At 28.6% G+C, this 25,909-nt stretch overlaps 3 protein-coding genes across 5 annotated transcripts in view; all 3 read right to left on the bottom strand.

Annotated features, from left to right (window-relative positions):
- Nucleotides 1–305: 305 nt before the first annotated feature.
- LOC101512664 (receptor-like protein 14) lies at nucleotides 306–4,902 on the bottom strand. Its single transcript, XM_073369858.1, has 6 exons — nucleotides 4,470–4,902; nucleotides 3,466–3,609; nucleotides 2,373–2,519; nucleotides 2,207–2,281; nucleotides 1,187–1,255; nucleotides 306–829 (listed from the first exon to the last, which is right to left on the bottom strand). Exons 1-6 carry the CDS (start codon nucleotides 4,843–4,845, stop codon nucleotides 321–323), a joined length of 1,320 nt encoding a protein of 439 aa, XP_073225959.1. The 5' UTR covers nucleotides 4,846–4,902; the 3' UTR covers nucleotides 306–320.
- A 9,427-nt stretch (nucleotides 4,903–14,329) lies between these two features.
- On the bottom strand, nucleotides 14,330–20,613 carry LOC101503552 (thylakoid ADP,ATP carrier protein, chloroplastic-like). 2 transcript variants are annotated; one of them, XM_012717553.3, is made up of 10 exons: nucleotides 20,128–20,613; nucleotides 19,967–20,023; nucleotides 16,951–17,013; nucleotides 16,811–16,867; nucleotides 16,646–16,729; nucleotides 16,247–16,315; nucleotides 16,061–16,173; nucleotides 15,798–15,967; nucleotides 15,437–15,515; nucleotides 14,330–14,951 (listed from the first exon to the last, which is right to left on the bottom strand). In XM_012717553.3, the coding sequence occupies exons 1-10, from the start codon at nucleotides 20,467–20,469 to the stop codon at nucleotides 14,891–14,893; spliced, it is 1,095 nt and encodes a 364-aa protein (XP_012573007.1). In that variant the 5' UTR covers nucleotides 20,470–20,613; the 3' UTR covers nucleotides 14,330–14,890. The 2 variants fall into 2 exon arrangements, with proteins under 2 accessions (XP_012573007.1, XP_004506741.1); XM_004506684.4 differs by having other exon boundaries at nucleotides 14,330–15,126; nucleotides 20,128–20,609.
- Nucleotides 20,614–24,149: 3,536 nt separating this feature from the next.
- Nucleotides 24,150–25,909, bottom strand: part of LOC101503235 (vacuolar cation/proton exchanger 3-like) — a 3,960-nt gene continuing 2,200 nt past the window's right edge. For both annotated transcript variants that reach the window (XM_027336137.2, XM_027336138.2), the window contains 6 exons: nucleotides 25,634–25,750; nucleotides 25,504–25,557; nucleotides 25,302–25,418; nucleotides 24,992–25,082; nucleotides 24,495–24,562; nucleotides 24,150–24,410 (listed from right to left, as the gene is read on the bottom strand). In XM_027336137.2, the coding sequence (XP_027191938.1) occupies nucleotides 24,498–24,562; nucleotides 24,992–25,082; nucleotides 25,302–25,418; nucleotides 25,504–25,557; nucleotides 25,634–25,750 (444 nt within the window). In that variant the 3' untranslated portion in view covers nucleotides 24,150–24,410; nucleotides 24,495–24,497. The remainder of the gene's footprint in view (nucleotides 24,411–24,494; nucleotides 24,563–24,991; nucleotides 25,083–25,301; nucleotides 25,419–25,503; nucleotides 25,558–25,633; nucleotides 25,751–25,909) is intronic.

The following is a 25,909-nucleotide window of genomic DNA, read 5'->3' as shown; positions in this document are numbered from 1 at the left end:
GGGAATGGAGATGGGAACGTTTGACTGCAGTCACGTTAGGAGGATCTCACGGGGCGCGTGGAGATACTCAGGGTGTATAGCTTTTTGGTAGGATGATCAGATTAGGATGATGTATAGGGACTAGGTGTCCTTCTGTTTGGATTGGAGTATTTTTAGTTTGGGAAAACTGTATTTATACTATCATTGTCAGTTCGACTTCTTATGTGAATGGATTCCATGTACCATTTATGGTTATGTAAATGTTTTGGATTTATAATTGGAGAAACCTTTCCGCTGCTTGTAAATTATAATGACTCAATTATTTATCCAAAGGCATTTTTTTATCTATTTCTCTGTTTTAGTTTAATTACTTTGAAAAAAAAAAAAGTATACCCTCGCTTTGAAAAACGGGGTGTTACATTGCTAGAGAGGTCAATCAATATCAAATTATATTGATATGAAAGAAAATTAGGAATGACACTTCCTTTGTCCATGTTGATGTTGCAATTTCTAAGAATAAGTGATTTCAATTGAAATTTAGGAAACCACTTTGTATTTTCATTTTCTATGTTTGCAGCAATGCTTTTGGATGAAATATATAGAACCTGAAGTTTGGAGTGATTAGCCAAAGTGCTCAATGAAAATGTTCCTTGCATGTAATTTTCACAGAAAGATAAGTATGTCAAGGAAGTGAGATTGCTAGTGAAGGATGGAAAATTTCCAGTGAACAAATTATTACTAAGTTCAAGAACTTGAAGGTTTGTTAAGTTGCTTAAACACTCAGGAAGTTGAGCACTAAACATATTATTACCGATATTTAGATCTTCCAAATCCTTCAATTTGCATAATCCTGTAGTCATAATTAATATTTGTCAAGTTTATAGTTTACATTTTGAGTCCATCTTGCGAAACATTCACTTTGATGAATGCTATTGGAAAAAAATTAAGGCCAAACATCGAAAAGAAATAAGGTCTCACAAGAAATTATAGCGTAACTCTTGTTTTATATAAATTGATTTTTTAAGGACAACTTTTACTCAAAATTACAATTTGAGGTATTTATCCTTTACAAAGAATCAAGATAATAATTAAAGAGTTTAATTATTATGTGCTGTACAAAAATATAACTATTCATGAGAAAATATACTTATAATTCAAACCAATTATTTATGTACATGTATTATTTTTGTTTGGGTAACAATAATACCTTCAATTGAGCCATTCATGTAATTATTGCTTAAACTTAGCACTTTCAAGTTTCTTAGGTTTTGAACATCTGCAGCAAAAACGAAAAAGATATAGCTAGTCAAGACTTATAAATCTCTAACAATTATAGTTGGCATGAGCAACTATAAGGTCATTATTATTAGAACTTGTTAGGTCATAAGAATCTATCACATCAAGCTAAAAGTAACACACAAGTGAGTTGGAAAAATGCTACTCTGCACTCACATTTATACTCCTACTTCTATACTTTATACAAACTACCTATTTTTTTTCTTTCTTTTTTTCAAAAATAATATTTTTTTTCACTCACTAAATTCACTTGATTTCAGATGGAATATATGTTTTCCGATACACAAATTCGATACCTTAAATCTTATAAACCATAATTTCAAGTTCTTCGGTACACGTGTATTCTGGAAAACTTCTTTTTAAAAGTTTTTTGGAATAACGAGTTATTAAAGAATTTGACTATAAAGTGGCTGTTGAAATATTTCATTGTCATTATGCCTTCATTCAACGTCTACAACCGCTCCTTGTAGAAATTATGGTTCGATGTTATTCATTCTCATAACTGACAAGTTGAAATAATATCTATTGATCGTGTAAAGTTAATAAATGTGTTGACCTCTTTGGACATAGAACTCCTTATGCATATTTTGATATGATTATGTTGAGTTTATCTTTTAAATAATACTATGTGTATAAATATTAAAAAAGTCAATTTCCATAATTTAAGTTCTTAATATGATTTCAATTTCAGCAAAATGAAAATAATTGTATGCTTTGAATCTTGTGTGAGTCATCACATTTTTGTCTTTTGTAAAAAAACCTATCGGTAGATTGAGAAATATGGAAGTGTATAAAATATATTTAGTATCGATTTTCATGTAACGTGAGAACTTTTTAGTGCAGTGGAACAAAAACAATGTTATCACAAAAGAAATTTTTCTTGACTCAACTCAATTTTAACTATCGGAAACAACAATAATAGTAAAAGTACCTTCGAGATGTAGAGAACCTGTAAGTTGATTACTAGACAAGTCCAATAATTCTAGCCGGCTAAATTTAGTGAAATCTGGTGCAAGGAAATAATTTTTCTTGGTTTAGATGAAACACATTCAATTCATCACAAAAATATATAATATTGAATAATCGAAAATACATGCCTAAAGAAGAGAGGGAACAATTAAAGTTGTTATCGCCCAGCCTCAAATTCTTTAATGATGTGAATTCATGCAAACTTGGTATGATGCTGCCATTTAGCATATTTCCCGGAAGTTCTAAGACCTCCAACTCCTTTGATCTCAAAAATCCTTCAACAAATACAAAATGATGAGTTTAAGAACTTTTTTCTTACAGTTTATTTTTAAAAATAGTTATTTTCTAAAACTAAATAGTAATCACTTTTAAGAGTTTTTATCTGTTTTTTTTTCATTTTTTTTTAAATATGAAAATAATCTAGAAACTGTTTTACATAAAAAAATTATTTTAAGTGGCTTCAAACAAAAATTAGTTTTGATAACTTATTATTTAAAAAAAAATTATATTAGGATAATCAAATAAAAAATAACTTCTCTCTTTTTAAAATTTCTAACAAATAATCTCAAAGTAATAAAACGTAATTTTTTTTTTTTTTATGTTTAATGTGTAACAATCGTGTCCTAATAGTGCAAACAAGTCTTACATTCGCTTTTTATGTTCCAATTAATATTTGTTTCTAATAACGGTGAATATAACAGTTTTATCACCACTAATACATTTAAGCATTTTTCTCTTTGTAAATAAAGAAAAAAAATTAAATGTACTTCTGGTATGCATATTCATTATTTCTTTTTCCACTTATAAATCAAGTATTATCCTCTAATTTTTAAAATTAAAAGAAAAAACAAAAATCTCCGTCACCGAATTTTAAATTTATTTGTTTTTAAGTGTCATGTTGAATAATAAGTCGATAGTTTATTGGTGATATGTCAATTCATATTTATGAAAATATGTTTTATTTTTTATGGATTACATTTTTTTTTCATTTTTTTTTATTTTATAAACATATTATATTCAACTTGACAAACAAAAAATAAACTCTAAATTATATAGCGTATTTTTTTTCTGGAAATTTTGATAACTATATTTTTTGTGTTTTAGAATTGGGAGACTAAAATCCTAACTCAACCAAAATAAAACCCTTAACAAAACATACAAAGATTCAAACTAACAATCATTCATCACATATATAATAATTAAATTAGAAGCTGAACATACCTTGAGCAGAGAAGTTGTGCATGAAATTATAACCAAGCTTCAAAGTTGTTAAAGAAGTTAATTCATTCAAACTTCGCAAGATGCTACTATTTAGATTGTTATCCGAAAGGTCTAATGTGTCCAACTTGTTTAGTCCAGGAAATCCTTCACACACAAAAAAATAATAAACAAAGCTATAAGAAGTTTACACTCGGTAATAAATATGTTGCATGATGCCCTCACAAATCTTTCGTTGATTAATGAAAAATGTTTCTTTCAACTTCTTTTTTTCAACATATGCAATAGAGAAATAAATGTCATGAAAATACACAATAAAATTAAGCTTAAATTGGTTTTTTGTCCTTTAATTTATTTATTAATTTTATTTTGGTCCCCTATTTTAATCTCCTAACTACCTCAACGCTAATAACCTTACTATAAAATTGACGAATTTTGTCTTAAAATATAAAAAAAAAAAAAAATTCTATAATGGTCCATAAAATTAGAAAACTCCGTGATGTTAGTAACCTTACAATAAATTTAGAAACTAAATTGTTGGATAAAAAATTAAATGTGATTGAAATTTTTTATTAAAAAAATAATTTAAAATAATTTTAGTTTAAGAAGCAAAATTGTACGATGCCTATGACTTTTGAAAACTAAATTGGTGATTTCCTTTAAAAACATATATAACTAGATTTCAACCCGCACGTTGCGCAGGTGCTTTGAGATTTATTTTCAAAAAATGATAAGCATTAGAAATTATATGATATATATAATTTATAAGTCTCATTTAGAATTAATTATTTATAAGTCTCATTTTTTTCATTTAGCTTCGTAAACTAACACTCTTATTAAACAAACTTTATATCTTAGTAGTATAAATGCAATGAGTTAGATATCAAATCAAACATAATAGTTGTATTTATAATTTTATTTTAGATAGTTTTATTTGTAAACCATGCATTGTTAACCTTCTTTAAATTCTTTTATTGAGATTTTATATATAACGTTAGAGAAGATACCTTCATTGCCAATCCAGCCTCGAAACAAATTGTATGACAAGTCGAGGAGGCGTAACTCTTCAAATGGATGGAACAATGAAACGTTTAACATCGTATTAGAGGACCAAAAGTCTAGTAACATTTTTAGGGATAAGTCAGTTATGTGGCCAGAAGAGATATTAGAACACTTGATTTTGTTCCAAGTACAACAATTGCTAGCTCTATCATCAACCCATGAATCCAATTCATTGTAAGGATCCCCTTTTTGTGACAATATGTAGTCCTTGATCTCTAGTAGGCCTATTCTCTCCTTCTCTAAACAGCCCTTACATCCTTGATTTTGCATTAAAATCGCCACAAAATAAACAACGGAACTAAAGATAATACCCAACTTCATTTTTGAGAAATGTATATTGTGTTTTAATTTTGTACCAAATTCATATAACCTTACATTATTTATATACAAAAAGATGAGATTTTTTTTCAATTGCAAGAAAGACCTAGAGTTGACTAGAGATAATGATATTATAGAAAGATGTTAGACTTTTCTTGCATGCAATTCAATACTTCTTCCAAAATTAGTTTAGTTATTACTTCATCCGTCCTTAATCTTTGGTCTTTTAAGGATTTTATTTTTGTCCCAAAATTTTAGTTCTTTAAAGAAAAAAAAAGATTTAATTAATAATTTTTTTTATTTTATACCCTTAAAAATTCAAAAACATGTATTAAATGAATTTTATTTTTACTTAATAAATAAAGGGTAAAAAATACAAATAGTCACTCAAAGTTGAAGGAGAAAAGCATCGAAAAACAAAAAATAATAACTCAAGCTCAAAGTTCTCAATTCATCTAAGACTTCAAAGAGAGAAACACTTATTCAAGTTAAAAACGTTTTCTGAGTGTTCTTTTCTTAGAGTGTGAGAGTTATTATTATTATTATTATCAACTTTGTTAGAAGCAACTACTCAAGTTTCAATCTTTTGTATCCAACTTGATAGTGGTTTAATTTCTTCTTCAATCTGGAGTTGTCAGGTTGTTAGGAGAAAATTTGGTTTGTAGGGTCAAGGTGGTTAGTTCATCAAAAGTCTGGGGTTGTCAGACTGTTTGGGAAGACTTGGCTTGTAGGGTCAAGGTGGTTAGTTCTTCAAAAGTCTGGAGTTGTCAGACTTTTTAGGAAAATTGGCTTGGAGGGTCAGGTATTTTGTAATTCAACGTATTTAAATTAGTGGATTAAATCCTTCTGAATGAAGGAATTGAAAGTAGCCAAGTAAATGATTAACCAGGATAAAGTTATGTGTCAAATTATTTATGTTTTCGTTGTTTGCTGCTTCTAAATCCAATTTCTTCTACTCCAAGTAAGTCACCAATACCAAACTAATTTTTTATTTATTTATAAATTATCAAAAAGTTGTCAACTTTGACAAACACAAGTCAACCCCCTTCTCGTGTTTGTACCTTCACTATTTATGTCATATTATTTATATACTAAAAGGTGAGACTTTTTATATTGCAAGAAACGTAGTAGTAGCACAAGAAAGACTTACAGTTGACTAAAGATACTGACATTTTACATAAATGGTAGACTTATCTTCCATGCAATTAAATACTTCTTTGAAAACTAGTTTAGTTGTTGCTTTCAATATTGAACCATAGGCAAATATCATTGAAACAATAAGTACAAAGAGACAAAATTAGTATTATTTAGGTCCTATTATTTATATAATAAAAGGCGAGACTTTTGGTATTGTAAGAAACGTACTAGTAGCACAAGAAAGACTTAGAGTTGACTAAAGATACTGACATTTTATATAGATGGTAGACTTATCTTGCATGCAATTAAATACTTCTTTAAAAATTAGTTTAGCTATTGCTTTCAATATTGAACCATAGGCAAGTATCATTGAAATAATAAGTACAAAGAGATAAAATTAGTATTATTTAGGTCCTATTATTTATATACTTCAAGGTGAGATTTTTTCAATTGCAAGAAACATACTAGTAGCACAAGAAAGACCAACAATTGACTAGAGATACTGACATTTTATAGAGATGATACACTTATCTTTCATGCAATTAAATATTTCTTTGAAAAGTAGTTTAGTTGTTGCTTTCAATATTGAACCATAGGCAAATATCATTGAAACAATAAGTAGAAAGAAACAAAATTAGTATTATTTAGGTCCTATTATTTATATACTAAAAGGGAAGACTTTTTCTATTGTAAGAAACGTACTAGTAGCACAAGAAAGACCTAGAGTTGACTAGAGATACTGACATTTAACAGAGATGGTAGACTTATCTTACATGCAATTAATTACTTCTTTGAAAATTAGTTTAGTTGTTGCTTTCAATATTTAACCATAGGCAAATATCATTGAAACAATAAGTACAAAGAGACAAAATTAGTATTATTTAGGTTCTATTATTTATATACTAAAAGGTGAGACTTTTTCTATTGCAAGAAACATACTAGTAGCACAAGAAAGACCTAGAGTTGACTTGAGATACTAACATTTTAAAGATATGGTAGACTTATCTTGCACACAATTAAATACTTCTTTGAAAATTAGTTTAGTTGTTGCTTTCGATATTGAACCATAAGCAAATATCATTGAAACAAAAAGTATAAGAGACAAAATTAGTATTATTTAGGTCATATTATTTATATACTAAAAGTTGAGACTTTTTCTATTTCAAGAAACGTACTAGTAGTACAAGAAAGATCTAGAGTTGACTAGAGATACTTATATTTACAGAGATGGTAGACTTATCTTGCATGCAATTAAATACTTCTTTGAAAATTATTTTCGGTGTTGCTTTCAATATTGAACCATAGGCTAATATCATTGAAACAATAAGTACAAAGAGACAAAATTGGTATTATTTAGGTCCTATTATTTATATACTAAAAGGTGAGACTTTTTCTATTTCAAGAAATTTACTAGTAACACAAGAAAGACCTAGAGTTGACTAGAGATACTAATATTTTACAGGGATGGTAGACTTATCTTGCATGCAATTAAATACTTCTTTGAAAGTTAGTTTAGTTGTTGCTTTCAATATTGAACCATGGACAAATATCATTGAAACAATAAGTACAAAGAGACCAAATTAATATTAGTTTGGTCCTCTTATTTATATACTAAAAGGTGAGAATTTTTCCACTGCTAGAGACGTACTAATAGCACAAGAAAGACTTATAGTTGACTAGAGATAATAACATTTTATAGAGATGGTAAACTTATCTTACATACAATTAAATACTTTTTAAAAAATTAGTTTAGTTGTTGCTTTCAATATTGAACCATAGACAATTATCATTGAAGTTATAGTTAAAATCATTGAAGTTATAGTTAAATCGGCAAAAATATTTAACATTTCGCTTTTTTCCCCTTTTTTTTTCTTTCGTCAAGGAGATTCAAAGTTCGATTTCTGTGGCTAACAAATTTCTTCTCTCTAAAATATTAACCACTAACATTTTTGCTAAGAAATTTCCTCTAATCTAACAAATTAACCACCAACAATTTACTATCATTGTTTTTTGTTCCATACAAGTTTCTGGTCAAGGAAGAATGGTATTTTAAAATGGGATTTTCTTGATGTTATGTGATAAAAATTTGGATCTTAAGAAGACGATAAAGGAAGACTTGAGAGGTAGTGTTGGTGTTTGTGTGGCCTAGGTTTCAATGGATCTAACTATGAGCTTGTGGGACCTATAACTCTGAAGAGAAGTCTCTCACCACTTATTTATTCTATGGAAACAGTCTCACCACTTAAATCCAACAAGTAGATAAAATATTTTTCAATATTTTAGTGATAAAATAAATATTTTTCAATTAAATTTTTATTAAAAAAGGTTTAAAAAACTCTTTAATCTTCGTCTTCTTCCTTCATCGCCATCTTTCCACTCTTCGCCCTAAAACCAAAACACAACTAAACTCAAATAAAACAAATCTCAAAATCATAGAAGAATAAAAGAGGGGGAAAATGTTGAACTTTTGGGTATTGTGTTATCTGCCTCATAGAATATTTTTTTTGAATTTTTTCTTAAACTTATGGGTTTAGGATGAAGAGTGGAAAGATAACGAGGAAGATGAAGGGAAGAAGATGAAGGGAAGAAGATGAAGATTTTTGGATTTTTTTTAAAAATATTAATTTTTCATTAAAAGATTATTTTAAACTGCTACATCAGATATATAACACCCATTTATACATTTTTTCAATGGAAAATATTAAAAAGGACAATGGGTGCACATATTTTATTCCTTAAAGGATCAAAATATTAAAAAAAAAAAACTTAAAGAATCAAATTAATACTTTCGTAAAATTTAAAAGACTGCAGAATGTATTTTATAAAAAAAAAAAAAAAAATTTTACAAGAACCTATTCAAACACATCATTTTAATAAGTTTTTAGATTCAGATTTTTTCAAAAGCTGTAATAAACCAGATGAAAAATCTTATCAGTGATTTTTTTATTAAAAATATCTAACAAACAGACACTAAATGTAATAATTCATTGGATTGTATTCCATTAAAAGTAGCATCTTACAATTTACTCTTTTTCAAAGAACTCATCATGGTCTGAGCAATCAAATTAAGTCACAATTATGCTGAATTATTTGTTAGATATTCACTGAATACATAATTTTTTGCCACTAAAATTCCTTGTTTTTCTACTAAAGCCAAATGGATCGAACCTAAAAAGGGATGTTCATACCTATATCAGTTTGACACAAATTATTTAGTAAAACTTACATTAAGTTTATCAAATAAATAAATTACAGATAAAATACATTGAAAAGAATAGAGCATAACAGAGCACCTAGAACAAACTTGTGTCCTACAAAATTTACAGCCCCTCCCCTTCTGAGATATACGACAGATAGCATTTAGCATTAAAGTAGCATCTTACAATTTACTCTTTTTCAAAGAACTCATCATGGTCTGAGCAATCAAATTAAGTCACAATTATGCTGAATTATTTGTTAGATATTCACTGAATACATAATTTTTTGCCACTAAAATTCCTTGTTTTTCTACTAAAGCCAAATGGATCGAACCTAAAAAGGGATGTTCATACCTATATCAGTTTGACACAAATTATTTAGTAAAACTTACATTAAGTTTATCAAATAAATAAATTACAGATAAAATACATTGAAAAGAATAGAGCATAACAGAGCACCTAGAACAAACTTGTGTCCTACAAAATTTACAGCCCCTCCCCTTCTGAGATAATTCATTGGATTGTATTCCATTAAAAGTAGCATCTTACAATTTACTCTTTTTCAAAGAACTCATCATGGTCTGAGCAATCAAATTAAGTCACAATTATGCTGAATTATTTGTTAGATATTCACTGAGTACATAATTTTTTGCCACTAAAATTCCTTGTTTTTCTACTAAAGCCAAATGGATCGAACCTAAAAAGGGATGTTCATACCTATATCAGTTTGACACAAATTATTTAGTAAAACTTACATTAAGTTTATCAAATAAATAAATTACAGATAAAATACATTGAAAAGAATAGAGCATAACAGAGCACCTAGAACAAACTTGTGTCCTACAAAATTTACAGCCCCTCCCCTTCTGAGATAATTCATTGGATTGTATTCCATTAAAAGTAGCATCTTACAATTTACTCTTTTTCAAAGAACTCATCATGGTCTGAGCAATCAAATTAAGTCACAATTATGCTGAATTATTTGTTAGATATTCACTGAGTACATAATTTTTTGCCACTAAAATTCCTTGTTTTTCTACTAAAGCCAAATGGATCGAACCTAAAAAGGGATGTTCATACCTATATCAGTTTGACACAAATTATTTAGTAAAACTTACATTAAGTTTATCAAATAAATAAATTACAGATAAAATACATTGAAAAGAATAGAGCATAACAGAGCACCTAGAACAAACTTGTGTCCTACAAAATTTACAGCCCCTCCCCTTCTGAGATAATTCATTGGATTGTATTCCATTAAAAGTAGCATCTTACAATTTACTCTTTTTCAAAGAACTCATCATGGTCTGAGCAATCAAATTAAGTCACAATTATGCTGAATTATTTGTTAGATATTCACTGAGTACATAATTTTTTGCCACTAAAATTCCTTGTTTTTCTACTAAAGCCAAATGGATCGAACCTAAAAAGGGATGTTCATACCTATATCAGTTTGACACAAATTATTTAGTAAAACTTACATTAAGTTTATCAAATAAATAAATTACAGATAAAATACATTGAAAAGAATAGAGCATAACAGAGCACCTAGAACAAACTTGTGTCCTACAAAATTTACAGCCCCTCCCCTTCTGAGATAATTCATTGGATTGTATTCCATTAAAAGTAGCATCTTACAATTTACTCTTTTTCAAAGAACTCATCATGGTCTGAGCAATCAAATTAAGTCACAATTATGCTGAATTATTTGTTAGATATTCACTGAGTACATAATTTTTTGCCACTAAAATTCCTTGTTTTTCTACTAAAGCCAAATGGATCGAACCTAAAAAGGGATGTTCATACCTATATCAGTTTGACACAAATTATTTAGTAAAACTTACATTAAGTTTATCAAATAAATAAATTACAGATAAAATACATTGAAAAGAATAGAGCATAACAGAGCACCTAGAACAAACTTGTGTCCTACAAAATTTACAGCCCCTCCCCTTCTGAGATAATTCATTGGATTGTATTCCATTAAAAGTAGCATCTTACAATTTACTCTTTTTCAAAGAACTCATCATGGTCTGAGCAATCAAATTAAGTCACAATTATGCTGAATTATTTGTTAGATATTCACTGAGTACATAATTTTTTGCCACTAAAATTCCTTGTTTTTCTACTAAAGCCAAATGGATCGAACCTAAAAAGGGATGTTCATACCTATATCAGTTTGACACAAATTATTTAGTAAAACTTACATTAAGTTTATCAAATAAATAAATTACAGATAAAATACATTGAAAAGAATAGAGCATAACAGAGCACCTAGAACAAACTTGTGTCCTACAAAATTTACAGCCCCTCCCCTTCTGAGATAATTCATTGGATTGTATTCCATTAAAAGTAGCATCTTACAATTTACTCTTTTTCAAAGAACTCATCATGGTCTGAGCAATCAAATTAAGTCACAATTATGCTGAATTATTTGTTAGATATTCACTGAGTACATAATTTTTTGCCACTAAAATTCCTTGTTTTTCTACTAAAGCCAAATGGATCGAACCTAAAAAGGGATGTTCATACCTATATCAGTTTGACACAAATTATTTAGTAAAACTTACATTAAGTTTATCAAATAAATAAATTACAGATAAAATACATTGAAAAGAATAGAGCATAACAGAGCACCTAGAACAAACTTGTGTCCTACAAAATTTACAGCCCCTCCCCTTCTGAGATAATTCATTGGATTGTATTCCATTAAAAGTAGCATCTTACAATTTACTCTTTTTCAAAGAACTCATCATGGTCTGAGCAATCAAATTAAGTCACAATTATGCTGAATTATTTGTTAGATATTCACTGAGTACATAATTTTTTGCCACTAAAATTCCTTGTTTTTCTACTAAAGCCAAATGGATCGAACCTAAAAAGGGATGTTCATACCTATATCAGTTTGACACAAATTATTTAGTAAAACTTACATTAAGTTTATCAAATAAATAAATTACAGATAAAATACATTGAAAAGAATAGAGCATAACAGAGCACCTAGAACAAACTTGTGTCCTACAAAATTTACAGCCCCTCCCCTTCTGAGATAATTCATTGGATTGTATTCCATTAAAAGTAGCATCAAGAGACAAAATTAGTATTATTTAGGTTCTATTATTTATATACTAAAAGGTGAGACTTTTTCTATTTCAAGAAATTTACTAGTAACACAAGAAAGACCTAGAGTTGACTAGAGATACTGACATTTAACAGAGATGGTAGACTTATCTTACATGCAATTAATTACTTCTTTGAAAATTAGTTTAGTTGTTGCTTTCAATATTGAACCATGGACAAATATCATTGAAACAATAAGTACAAAGAGACAAAATTGGTATTATTTAGGTCCTATTATTTATATACTAAAAGGTGAGACTTTTTCTATTTCAAGAAATTTACTAGTAACACAAGAAAGACCTAGAGTTGACTAGAGATACTGACATTTAACAGAGATGGTAGACTTATCTTACATGCAATTAATTACTTCTTTGAAAATTAGTTTAGTTGTTGCTTTCAATATTGAACCATGGACAAATATCATTGAAACAATAAGTACAAAGAGACCAAATTAATATTAGTTTGGTCCTCTTATTTATATACTAAAAGGTGAGAATTTTTCCACTGCTAGAGACGTACTAATAGCACAAGAAAGACTTATAGTTGACTAGAGATAATAACATTTTATAGAGATGGTAAACTTATCTTACATACAATTAAATACTTTTTAAAAAATTAGTTTAGTTGTTGCTTTCAATATTGAACCATAGACAATTATCATTGAAGTTATAGTTAAAATCATTGAAGTTATAGTTAAATCGGCAAAAATATTTAACATTTCGCTTTTTTCCCCTTTTTTTTTCTTTCGTCAAGGAGATTCAAAGTTCGATTTCTGTGGCTAACAAATTTCTTCTCTCTAAAATATTAACCACTAACATTTTTGCTAAGAAATTTCCTCTAATCTAACAAATTAACCACCAACAATTTACTATCATTGTTTTTTGTTCCATACAAGTTTCTGGTCAAGGAAGAATGGTATTTTAAAATGGGATTTTCTTGATGTTATGTGATAAAAATTTGGATCTTAAGAAGACGATAAAGGAAGACTTGAGAGGTAGTGTTGGTGTTTGTGTGGCCTAGGTTTCAATGGATCTAACTATGAGCTTGTGGGACCTATAACTCTGAAGAGAAGTCTCTCACCACTTATTTATTCTATGGAAACAGTCTCACCACTTAAATCCAACAAGTAGATAAAATATTTTTCAATATTTTAGTGATAAAATAAATATTTTTCAATTAAATTTTTATTAAAAAAGGTTTAAAAAACTCTTTAATCTTCGTCTTCTTCCTTCATCGCCATCTTTCCACTCTTCGCCCTAAAACCAAAACACAACTAAACTCAAATAAAACAAATCTCAAAATCATAGAAGAATAAAAGAGGGGGAAAATGTTGAACTTTTGGGTATTGTGTTATCTGCCTCATAGAATATTTTTTTTGAATTTTTTCTTAAACTTATGGGTTTAGGATGAAGAGTGGAAAGATAACGAGGAAGATGAAGGGAAGAAGATGAAGGGAAGAAGATGAAGATTTTTGGATTTTTTTTAAAAATATTAATTTTTCATTAAAAGATTATTTTAAACTGCTACATCAGATATATAACACCCATTTATACATTTTTTCAATGGAAAATATTAAAAAGGACAATGGGTGCACATATTTTATTCCTTAAAGGATCAAAATATTAAAAAAAAAAAACTTAAAGAATCAAATTAATACTTTCGTAAAATTTAAAAGACTGCAGAATGTATTTTATAAAAAAAAAAAAAAAAATTTTACAAGAACCTATTCAAACACATCATTTTAATAAGTTTTTAGATTCAGATTTTTTCAAAAGCTGTAATAAACCAGATGAAAAATCTTATCAGTGATTTTTTTATTAAAAATATCTAACAAACAGACACTAAATGTAATAATTCATTGGATTGTATTCCATTAAAAGTAGCATCTTACAATTTACTCTTTTTCAAAGAACTCATCATGGTCTGAGCAATCAAATTAAGTCACAATTATGCTGAATTATTTGTTAGATATTCACTGAATACATAATTTTTTGCCACTAAAATTCCTTGTTTTTCTACTAAAGCCAAATGGATCGAACCTAAAAAGGGATGTTCATACCTATATCAGTTTGACACAAATTATTTAGTAAAACTTACATTAAGTTTATCAAATAAATAAATTACAGATAAAATACATTGAAAAGAATAGAGCATAACAGAGCACCTAGAACAAACTTGTGTCCTACAAAATTTACAGCCCCTCCCCTTCTGAGATAATTCATTGGATTGTATTCCATTAAAAGTAGCATCTTACAATTTACTCTTTTTCAAAGAACTCATCATGGTCTGAGCAATCAAATTAAGTCACAATTATGCTGAATTATTTGTTAGATATTCACTGAGTACATAATTTTTTGCCACTAAAATTCCTTGTTTTTCTACTAAAGCCAAATGGATCGAACCTAAAAAGGGATGTTCATACCTATATCAGTTTGACACAAATTATTTAGTAAAACTTACATTAAGTTTATCAAATAAATAAATTACAGATAAAATACATTGAAAAGAATAGAGCATAACAGAGCACCTAGAACAAACTTGTGTCCTACAAAATTTACAGCCCCTCCCCTTCTGAGATATACGACAGATAGCATTTAGCATTTTGGTTTAAAGCAATTCCCACAAATGATGGATACTTTTATTGCAGCATTTACTCTGCAAAATAAACCAGCAGGAAAAAAATGGCTCAAACAATATGAATCCTATGTTCACTTTCATTGACTATGTATGTTTCTTTAGTCTGTTGCGGTTTTCGTCAACAATTGTTTGAAACTCTTTCTCACTAGCTGCAATCAGGCGTTTGACAATGTCGTATGTGGTAAGCCTGATGCTGCAAAAATAAACTAGGAATAGATCAGGTAACTAATCGGAAATTTTTTTTTTTGACGACGAACTAATCACAATCTACTTCAAAGCAAAAACAAATAATCATAATTAGGTATATATAGTTATGTTCAAAGTGGATTGGGAATAGCAATCTTAAGCAAAATCAATTTCAAACATGATTTTATCTACTTATTTTTCAGCGAACTTACTGAACATCACACGATATTATTTATGTATCAAGAAAATCGGAATTTAAGGAGGCACAGTATAAAGATTAAAAATGAAATCGAGTAGAAATAAAAGATTACAAATACCTGCTGTTTGGTAGGTTTTTTAAAGCATTGGGCACGAATCCCCGGTACAAGCCAATAACTCCATCCTGTGCCACAATACCTGCATCAACCAATAAATTATTATGGCAGTTCTACATGATCACTGAAGCATTTAAGCTTCAAATATTCCCCATTAGTGTATGCTCAGCTTTCATATAAATGTGCTTACAACTGATTATCATAAAAGTTAAAAGGAATATTGCAATATATGAACCAAAAAGGGATTAATCTTAAGCAATTCTTACTAGTTGAAGTTATTCAACTATAATGTGTGCACAAATACAAGTGTCCATGACTATAAAATGATGATGCTGAAAAGAAAAGCTGAGCAATCCTAACAAACCTGAAATGGCATCTAATACTGTCTTATAAGGTGTTCCCTTCAGTTGCATCTGTCGTCGAACTGTGTCCAGAGGATAGCATGTAACTGTGGCAAGAGATGCTGAAAGCACGGCGGTGACTATAGATGTTTCGGTTCTCTTCTGATATTTCTCTGGCAACGATTTCTTTAGTCTATTACCCATACAAGGTTAGGATGTTTTAATTTCGACGTCCACATCCAAACACCAATGTACTTAAAAGATAAGGGATTACTGATGAACTCACAAGTCAAAAACACAAAAGTTAACTGCAATATATGGAGCTATTCCAATAAGAGAAGGCCCAAGGCCATAGTAGAAAGATGCAAAACCTTCCTCTCTTAACATGCCCAAGGCGACCTAGGAAAGCCACAATTCAGTTCATTAAAACAGGAAGATCTAAGGAAAATGCTTAATCAAGCTAATCATATACCTCTGACATTGTTCGACACCCAGGTTCAACAGCTAATCGTAATCTCAGGACATCTAATGGATAAGTTACCTACATAGATATAAACAAAGTAAGATACATTGACAATGAGGCATCAGAAAAATATACAAAAGTTACTTTACAAAAAAAGGTCAAAAGTGTTAATACGATCACAAAACCTTTCAATGAAAAACAATAACATTATGAAAGCAATGGTAACCCATAAAAGGATAGGTCTTGATGAGATATGTGTAATAAATAGAATAATTGATTGAGATATTATCTTATTTTTTTTTCTATGTAAATATTTCCTATTTCGTTGTGTATATCTTCTGATGTAAGTAGTTAGATATAGGTCAGATTTATTCCATATTTCAAATGGTCTCATAATGAATAACTTACAAAAGTTGATGTCATGCCCGCAAAAGCACCTGCTGCAAGTCTTCCCACAACAGAGAGCTCACCATTTTTATCCTTAAATATTTTCTGTAAATCCAAAAGTATAACTAAGACCTGAACATGCAATCTTTGGTATACGAAACTCGTGAAAGATGATTAGCAGCTAACCTTATAAAATTCATAAGCAAAGAGCTGGACAGCACTATAAGGTATAACCCTAATCACCTGGAAAGAAACACCAAAACAAATAAAATAAAGTAAATATGATAAGGAGATATGTACATGCAGAAATACCTAGTGGTGCAAACCTGTGGTAGGTTACCCTTCCAGTAACCTCTAATGCCTTCTTCCTTCCCTATCATCGTTATTGCCTGCAAATCTTGTCAACATAAGCTTCAATAAAATATATACGTAATGTTCCGATAAATCAGTAGAGAGCCAAATCTATCTAATATGCCAAAAAATTATTGTCAAGGAGTTTGGGGAGGCCATTAAAATATGCATTTAGTACAAATAAATATAAGTCTTTGATCAAAGGAGTTAATTAGTGACAGAAGAAAACTAAAGGCAATTTAATGGCTTTTTGTTACTCTTAGAGTGCAAATTGGATTGCAAATTACAAAAGTAGTATAGACTTTAAAATAATTACTATTCTAAGGAAGTCATATTTTAGCAAGGTCGGTGTTTAAAAGGATCTTGCGATGGCTCACTTGGAATATTTCAGCAAGTTGAAGAGATCATAAGGGCATATTTCAAGTTTATCCTTCAGGTAATAACTGACCCAATAAATTTCATAGTCTCTTGAGTGTTTGATAATCTTAAAGACACAATCAATGGATGTTAGTTTCCAACAGAGAAGTACTAAATGTTTACACTAGACAGTTAAATTTGAGTTACTATTGTAAACAAGGGTCCAGTTAAGATATAAATAGGCATGATTCTAGAAGGATGGCCATGTGCTGGATCCATCCACAATAAACTGATTTTTCAGTTGTAGAAGGGAATCATACCCTTGGCAGAGAGAGCATGCTCTGAGTAATTAACAGTTTATGTTCTCTTTCTTTTCCCTTTCTTAGGAATTCTCTAGCATAAGGCCTATCACAGGATCAGCGGCTGCTGAACTTGCACAGGAATTCAAGACTTCATTTGATGGATCTTTGAAACAGGTTCCAGAGCTATTGACAAACTCTCGGATATGATGTCAAAGATAGTAACAGAAATTGTACATGCCCAATATGATTCTTAAAAAATCTATTTAAGAAAATGAACAAAGGATGTATATAAAATTTGCAACTTCTTCTTTGAATAAAATTACTTAAGATTTATATGCAACTTCTTTGAAAATTAAAAGATGAATATACTTCGGTTGTATATCTCACATCCAACACCATGTTATATAAAAAATACAAGTCATATATTGTAGATACAACATTCATATAGTTTATGTTTTTTATTTCAACTATCCTTAGCAATTAACATGAAAAAGCAAATCGTAAATTTCATGTATGATTTGCAATTCATGATTTGTGTTCTAGATGTAATGGTAATATTTAAAAATCCCATAATATTTCCATAAATTAAAATCCAAATTACACTCTAAGGATAAAATAAAGCCATCAATTGGCAGTTTCATAAAAAAATAGCAACTAGAGCATTCACTAGTTTAGAAGCAAATAATCAAAATGAATTCCTAACCTCTCTTAGATGAGGCCATTATTTATAAACTATAGGGTCAAACACTCATTAGAAAGGCCAACTAATCCTAACAACCTAAACTAACTAACCTGCCAACTAATCCTAACAACCTGAACTAACTAACGTTAACTAATTAAGTATTTACATTGTTTCCCCTTTTTCTATAATACACTCTATTTATTCTATTCCTAGAAGGAACTAAGGAAGAACTTCTGCATCCCTAGCAGAATGTGAGACCTTGTCACATTAGTCTTTAAATGTATCTAAATTACAAAAATACTCCATCTAGACACTATTATTATAAGCAAAAATCAACTACTTTTGAATCATTTAATATTATTATTCCCAATACATCCTTCATTTAAGTCAAAACATTTAATACTGACAGTTATGTGATTGGCATTAAAAAGGGACGATTTAGTAAATTTAACTTGTGTTAAACATGAAATCAAGAAAATTAATTGCACTTAATTATATTTCTTAATACTCGCGAAAGTAGTTTTTTTTCTTCTTATATTAGTGACCGGAGAGAGTATACCAAAATATACCTTTTATTAGTCATTTTGGTACTCGAATATGTGTTTAATTAGTGAGTTTAGTCCTCATGTGTTTTTCATCAGACAATTTAGTCCACAAAATTATTAACAAAAGAGATAATTAGGTATGTATTTGCAAATTCGGTTTATACTATAGTGATACTAAATCCCACATTCAGGGAACAAACTTACTGTTTACCATTTATTTATTTTTAAAGTTGATACATTTCTAAAAAAAATCAAGGCACAATTTAAACTAATTTAAAAATAAAAATCTTATCACAGCATATTTTGAACCCTATAAGTGACAAGATCTACTTTATCACAACACATTTTTTCCATTTCTCCATTGGTTTATTGTTTGGATTTAAAAGATATCCATAATAAGTTTAAACTAATTTCACACTATCATCCATTGAAAATCTATTATTTAGCTATATCAATCCACTTTTTGCAGCTACATTTTAAAATTAACATACTCTCATTCAAGGTTTTAAAAAAAGGTGCGCAACCAAGAAAACAAGCCGCAACAAAAAGGTAAAGGGCCGTTACTCTTTTTTTTTTTTTTTTTTTTTTTCAGTTTTAAGGATGCGAAGAAAAATCACGGAAAATAACTGTGATGCCCGCGACAAAATGCTGTTTATATAGAAGAAAAAAAATCTGAGAATCCCGTTTTTTTTCACCTCAAATGAATAAAAAATACATTTTCAAAGAATGTATCTAAACAATATCTTACCTCCTTCTCTAGTTTTGATCTTCTCTCATCTCTCAACTAGCATTATATATTATACGAAAGTACAAATAATTTTAATAAGATTTGGGCAATTTTGAGTAATTCACACCGCGACGACTGCAATTCGTAACGCAGCACCCATAGTGGCTAAAATCGCGAAATTTTCAAAGCAACTGCGACCTCTATTTAAAACCTTGCTCTCATTGAATGTCACTGTAAAACTAATTTTCATGACAGTGTAGGTCTATTATGCTCTTATTTTGTTTGACAAGTTAATACATTTCTAAAAAAATCATTGAGCAATTAAAATTGATTAATTTTTTTTAAAAAAATATATACAATATTATATTATTATAGTACCTCTATTAAACCAATAGTTTTCTTCGCAGTTTCTTGTCCAATTCGCACTCCATGAGTCTACAAAAACGCAATGTCGTTTTACAAACATCAAAACCACCAAATTTCCCAAAACATCGAAAAGTACAATGCCGTCTTGGTAAAAACGAAAGCGTAAACCACACCTGCATGAGAAGCTTGATGCGGTCAAGGGGAGCAGTGACGCTCTTAGCGGCGGCACCGGCAACAGCTCCGGCGAAAAACAGAGCGGCATCTTTAGGAACAAGTGCGATAACGGCGAGCGGGTTGTTTAGAAGCTGAGCCGCCGTGGGAATGAACTCTTTGTTCGGTTTCGTTCGCGATGCGGAGACGGTGGCGAATTTAGAAGGAATGGCATTTTCGTTGGTGAAAGTGAAAACGGCGTCGTTGGAGAGGTGGTTGTTGGGTGAAACGACGTCGTTGAAGGAGGATTTTAAGTTGGGAATGTTGCGCCACGTCACGACGGTTTTGTTGTGTGTCTCTGTCATAAGGAATGGGAATTGAGGTAAGGTGGGTAGTTTCCGATTTAGAGTTTGGATACAATGGAGAAATATGATCAATGAGATCTGAGATTAGATTTTTCACTCATGCATTAGAAAAGTAAGTACCTATTTCCACCAGATTTCTCTGATAATAATCATCCCATGAAAACTCATCATCCACGTAAGCTTATTTAATAATCAATTTTTTAAAACAATTATAATTTTCATTTTTATTTAACATCAATCTAAATTTTAGTTGGGGTATAATAGTTATGCATCGAAGAGAGAAATCTAATTTTATTAAACATCAACGTAAAAAATTAGTTAAAATAGTTATACATTAACATATAAACAATTTTATATTAATAGTTAATTTGCATAATTGATTATTTAACTAATGAAAGTTACAGTTACGTAATATATTAACTATGAAATTGATTTACACTGCAGATCCTTAATCCTTTATCTCAAATTAGTTTACATGGGGTATATATTTTTATCTCTTTTTCCAATTGTTTGATTTTTTTTTATCAACCAATTGTTTACTTTTTCTTGCCACTTTATTCAAATAATTATATTTTTTGTTCTGTTTATAAATTAATTTATTAATATTAATCTTTTTAATTATAGTGATTTTTTGTTTTAGTTTTTGTAAATATTTTATTTGGATTTGGTCATTTTAAATTAATATATATATATATATATATATATTATTTTTAGTTTTTGATATATGTAGCATAATAAATTACTTTTAAAATTAAAAACAATAGTTTTTTAATTAGTAAAAATTAAATTTAAACAAAAAATTTAAGAAAGTTAAAATCAAAATAGACTATAATTGTTAATTTATTTCCTATTTGATGATAATATTTTTAAACTATCTTTTTATTTGAGTTAACTTTTTATATTTTCATTTATCTAATTTATTAGTAATTAAGAATAATTTAGATGGTAAACTTAATATCTTTTTTATTAAAATTGCATAAATCAAATATAAATAAATATATTTTTTAATATGTTAATTTAGTTAATTTTGCATATATCCCAAATAGAAGGAGTAGTTTAATGACATCATCCTTTATATGAAAGTTAGTATGGATTTTCTCGAAACTTACCAAACATATATAATTGAAAGTTAAAAAATATTTGTTTGTAGAAATTATTAACACGTTGGGCGGAATTTGGTAGAGACATAGACTCCTAACCGCGACTCCAACGTTCTTAGAGTATTTTTAACGTTAGCAAAATTAGTTCGTTCGTCAGCGTGTAATTACTTAAAATAATTCAGTTTTTGACGAGTTCACTGTTGGAGATGTACCAAACTGTCATCACAATTCTCTCATGAAGGAATTATACTTTCATTACAGTTACCTTTTTTTTAATTAATTTACAAATAATAATAAATGTATGACTGTTAGTGGTGGACCCTATTTAATCAACCCGTGAGTTCAGAGTAAAAAATAAATAAGTTATTTCAATATGATATGGCATGGTGGATCCCATTTAATAAATCTATATTGAGTTCATTGATGGAGATGCTCTTAATAATTTTTTGGTTTAGTTGTAGTTTTGATCCATCTATTTTAGCTGAATTACAAAAATAGTCCCTCATTTTATTTATTCTTAGTTTTAGTCTTCAAATCTATTTTTGTTCAAAATTTGATAAAATGTCATTTTTTTGCGTTTATTTAAGTCACATCATCCTTTAAGATCTCGTGGTCTAACAATTGTACCTGAAATCTATGATCATAAATGGTATGATGTGACTTAAAAAAAATGATATTTCATCAAGTTTTTGACCAAAATTCTGTTTGGAAACCAAAATGGGGGACTACTTTCGTGATTCAACTAAAATAGTGAGATCAAAACTGCAATTAAGCCTAATTTTTTTTTAATTAAAATAATTTAAAAATCAAAAGATACATTATATTTTTTAATTTACATTTCAATTGCAAGTGTTTTGAATTTCATTTAAAGATATAAAAATCAAAATAATGATTGGATAAACTCAAAAAAATCGAAATTAATTAAATTAATTTTTTTCTATGTTCGAGTTCAATTTGAATCAAACTAAATAAATTCATCTTTATTGATTTGAATATGATTTCACTTCATATAAAATTGATCACCCATGTCTTAATAAAATCATTAGATTATATTAGTAGTGATATCTTAAATAAGTGTTACATGAAAAAATATTATTTTTAATTATTTATTATTTATAAAATCATTAGACTATATTAGTAGTGATATCTTAAATTCATCTTTAATTATTTATATATTATTTTATAATTGTAATTTAAAAAATGTTTACATAATTGTTTTAATAACATGAAAAAATTTAGTGTTTGAAAAAGAAAATTTTATATTGTTAAAATAAGTATTTTAATTTTTATTAATGTTAACCTCGTTAAATATAACCAAATCAACATACTATTTTTAGTTTAATTTTGTGAAAAAAATTTAAAAAATTCGACCATACAAACTATTTTTTTTTTAGATTTTTTTTCTTTAAAACATACGAATCAAATCAATATATTATATCCATAACTACATATTTCTTAATATATTTGCAAATAATTTGTATGTTTATAATAAAATATTTTATTTAATTTATTAATTAAAAAAATTCGACAATCTTAAAATATTTGTTCAAATTCGACCATTTTGAAGATGGACTGCTTAAAATGAAATGTAGTTGTTTTAGGAAAAAATGAAAAGGACAATAGCTCTGGAGGTTAACATCCAAAAACTTTGAAAACAACATAATAAAATTAAATTTTATTAGATGTTTTGTGAGTCTCAAATCACTCAAATTTCCAATATTAGACTTCGTCGCTGACATAATCATCTTTTTGTTGCTTAGGTTAAAGGCATATTTAGATAGATATGAATATGTTGACGCTACAATTTTGTTGAAACTTTAAAATATAATTTTTGTTAAAATTTTAAATTGTAATAGTTTTTTTTATTAGTTTTTTTATATAAATAGCATATATAATTATTATCACAAATTTACATATAATTCCTAATTTAAATATAAAACAATATAATATTTTGTGAGTTAAATTAGAATTTAAGAATACATAATTAATAATTATTATAATTGTTAAATTTCCATGGGCAAGGACGGATCGATGTGTAGGATGATTGTGTGGGCAATGGCATACACTTAGCATTTTTACTACTTAATACACCAAAAAAATAAATAATATAATAAAGATAAAGAACAAAAACATATCCATGTTATGTTATATACTGTGCTTTCAACGTGTTTTGAGATGGAAGCCGTTGTTATAATAATTTTAAAATATATTAAAATTATAAAAATAAATTTAAATGTATCTTTTATTAATCATTTTGATTTTTAAATTTGTCTTTAGTTTGCTAATTTAATCATCAAATATATTTTTTTAATTAGTAAAATTATTAATAAACAAAATATTCGAAGAAGTGTTTGTAATTTTAATAAATTCAAAAATTAGTTAACAACAAAACACATATTTAAAAAAAAAAAAATAACTTTTTACTCATTTTTAGTACTATAGGTAGACAATAATTAAAAATATATAGTATCTCCACTGTCTAAAGTTTTTGAGTCCGTTGTTGTCTCTTGGCATGAGTAATATACCAAACATTAAGCAATAGAGTATTAAGCAAACACAAAACACAAAACACAAAACGAATAAGGAATTCAACAAACAAACATAAATATTCTATTTGATAATTAACTACGCCACAATTCTCGCATATATTACATGTAGGAGTTGAATATTTTGGACAACACAATACTTTGAAAAGGTCTATGTACACAAACACCTAGCAACTATTTCTGGAGATGACTATAAATTAATGAACAAATAGCAAATCCATTAAATCTGAATATGTAATTTTTGTTGCTGCATGCATCTACCATTCACCTCCAAGAGATCAAAATGTGCCAAAGCCTGCAATCAAGTTCATGCAGTTAATTACATATAGGGCTATATGGTGAAAGGAAAATATTATGTGTATATAAAAGATGAACTTACCTATTAAGCTTTAAAATTGGCATTAGTTGCTGAATGAAGAGTTATGCTAGCAATATGATTACCATGGTCTGGGAAAAAAAATGACAAAATTTTAGATGAATTATAATGATGTGTGTATATATATATATTTTGACTATTTAGGTAAAACACCAAGAGAATGTTGGATTTGATGTTGTCAAAATCGTAATGCGGCCGCAATTGAGACTTCATGAGCCACATTTGACCTTGACTCTCCACAATATCAAATGTTGCAATGCTAGAGTAGCCACTGCAACTGTAATTTAAAATCTCAATTGCCATGATCAGCGAATCAACAATGTCGGATCAAGATTGAAGGCCTCATGTGTTGACTTTAGCGAATATGATTCAAAATACTAATTTCAAAAATGAGTTGTCCGATCTTGATCCAACATTATTATTTGTTGATTGCGACAACTGCGTCCTTTCACAACCATCGGGAATCTGGATCTAAAAAAGTCATTACATATTATGCATACCGGAGGTTGTTCTTTGTACAAAAAAGCATGCCCCAATAACAATGTACAAGAGTAGGAGAATAAAGCCTTTTAAGTAGTGAGAAGTTCCATCCTACAAAAGAAGATTGAAAAATTAAATCAAGATATAAGAAGACTTAAATATATCATTGAAAGATTAAATCAAGATATTGAATTGGCAATAAGTTTGTCAAAATCACTATGACACTTTGATTTTGTTGAAATTTCAAAGTGTAGTTTTTGTCACAAAATCACAACAGCACAATGTAATTCTACCATATTCACTGTCAATCCAAACATGCAGTTAGTATACCTGTAATGCGAAGCCTGTCGTTATAATTGCCAAAGCAAGAGAACCTGTTTCTAGGAGATTGAAATTGAGGTCCATTTTGATACCAAGAATCCAAGCAACAATCACACAGAGAGGAACCTATATTGTAATTTAATTAATTTCCTTGATGTAAGCTTTTTATTAATCCAACAATAAAGTTAAATGAAAGCATGTTAATTCTTACCACAAACATGCCAATTTGAGTTGCAGAACCCAAAGCAACACCCAAAGATATGTCCTAATAAAATGCCAACAGGTTAGTTTCAAGAAACTTGAATCAAATTCATAAAAAATTAAATAGTTAAAATTCAAACCAGCTTATTCTTGAAAGCAAATATGATGGCTCCTGCATGTTCAGCTGCATTGCCAACAATTGGTAGCACGATTATACTGAGGAAGCTGACAGATAAACCCCATGAATCTGATGCATCCTGTTTCAGATTCACATTGTTTGTCACCAAGTGTTTATAGTTGTAAAAATGTAAGCACTCATATATGCCTCTTAGATAAATAAAGGAAAAACAAATTTCCATAACTTGTCCTAGAGGAAAAGAATTAGTAAATATCAAGTTTTGTAGTTGAAATTGTAG

The sequence above is a fragment of the Cicer arietinum genome, chromosome 6, assembly GCF_000331145.2.
Source record: "Cicer arietinum cultivar CDC Frontier isolate Library 1 chromosome 6, Cicar.CDCFrontier_v2.0, whole genome shotgun sequence".
NCBI classification, from domain to species: domain Eukaryota; kingdom Viridiplantae; phylum Streptophyta; class Magnoliopsida; order Fabales; family Fabaceae; genus Cicer; species Cicer arietinum.
The sequence above is the reverse complement of the archived record's forward strand: the minus strand, read 5'-3'. Positions and strand labels throughout refer to the sequence as shown.

Excerpts from the sequence above, each read along its gene's own strand:
- LOC101512664 (XM_073369858.1), bottom strand. The coding sequence starts at position 4,845 with ATGAAGTTGGGTATTATCTTTAGTTCCGTTGTTTATTTTGTGGCGATT. Across the intron at positions 2,520-3,465 it reads GCACAACTTCTCTGCTCAAG|GATTTTTGAGATCAAAGGAG; the intron begins GTATGTTCAGCT and ends TATTTGTTGAAG. Across the intron at positions 2,282-2,372 it reads TTGTTCCCTCTCTTCTTTAG|ATTTCACTAAATTTAGCCGG; the intron begins GCATGTATTTTC and ends TCCTTGCACCAG.
- LOC101503552 (XM_004506684.4), bottom strand. The coding sequence starts at position 20,469 with ATGACAGAGACACACAACAAAACCGTCGTGACGTGGCGCAACATTCCC. Across the intron at positions 20,024-20,127 it reads GCATCAAGCTTCTCATGCAG|ACTCATGGAGTGCGAATTGG; the intron begins GTGTGGTTTACG and ends GCGTTTTTGTAG. Across the intron at positions 16,316-16,645 it reads CGGGCATGACATCAACTTTT|GTAACTTATCCATTAGATGT; the intron begins GTAAGTTATTCA and ends ATATCTATGTAG.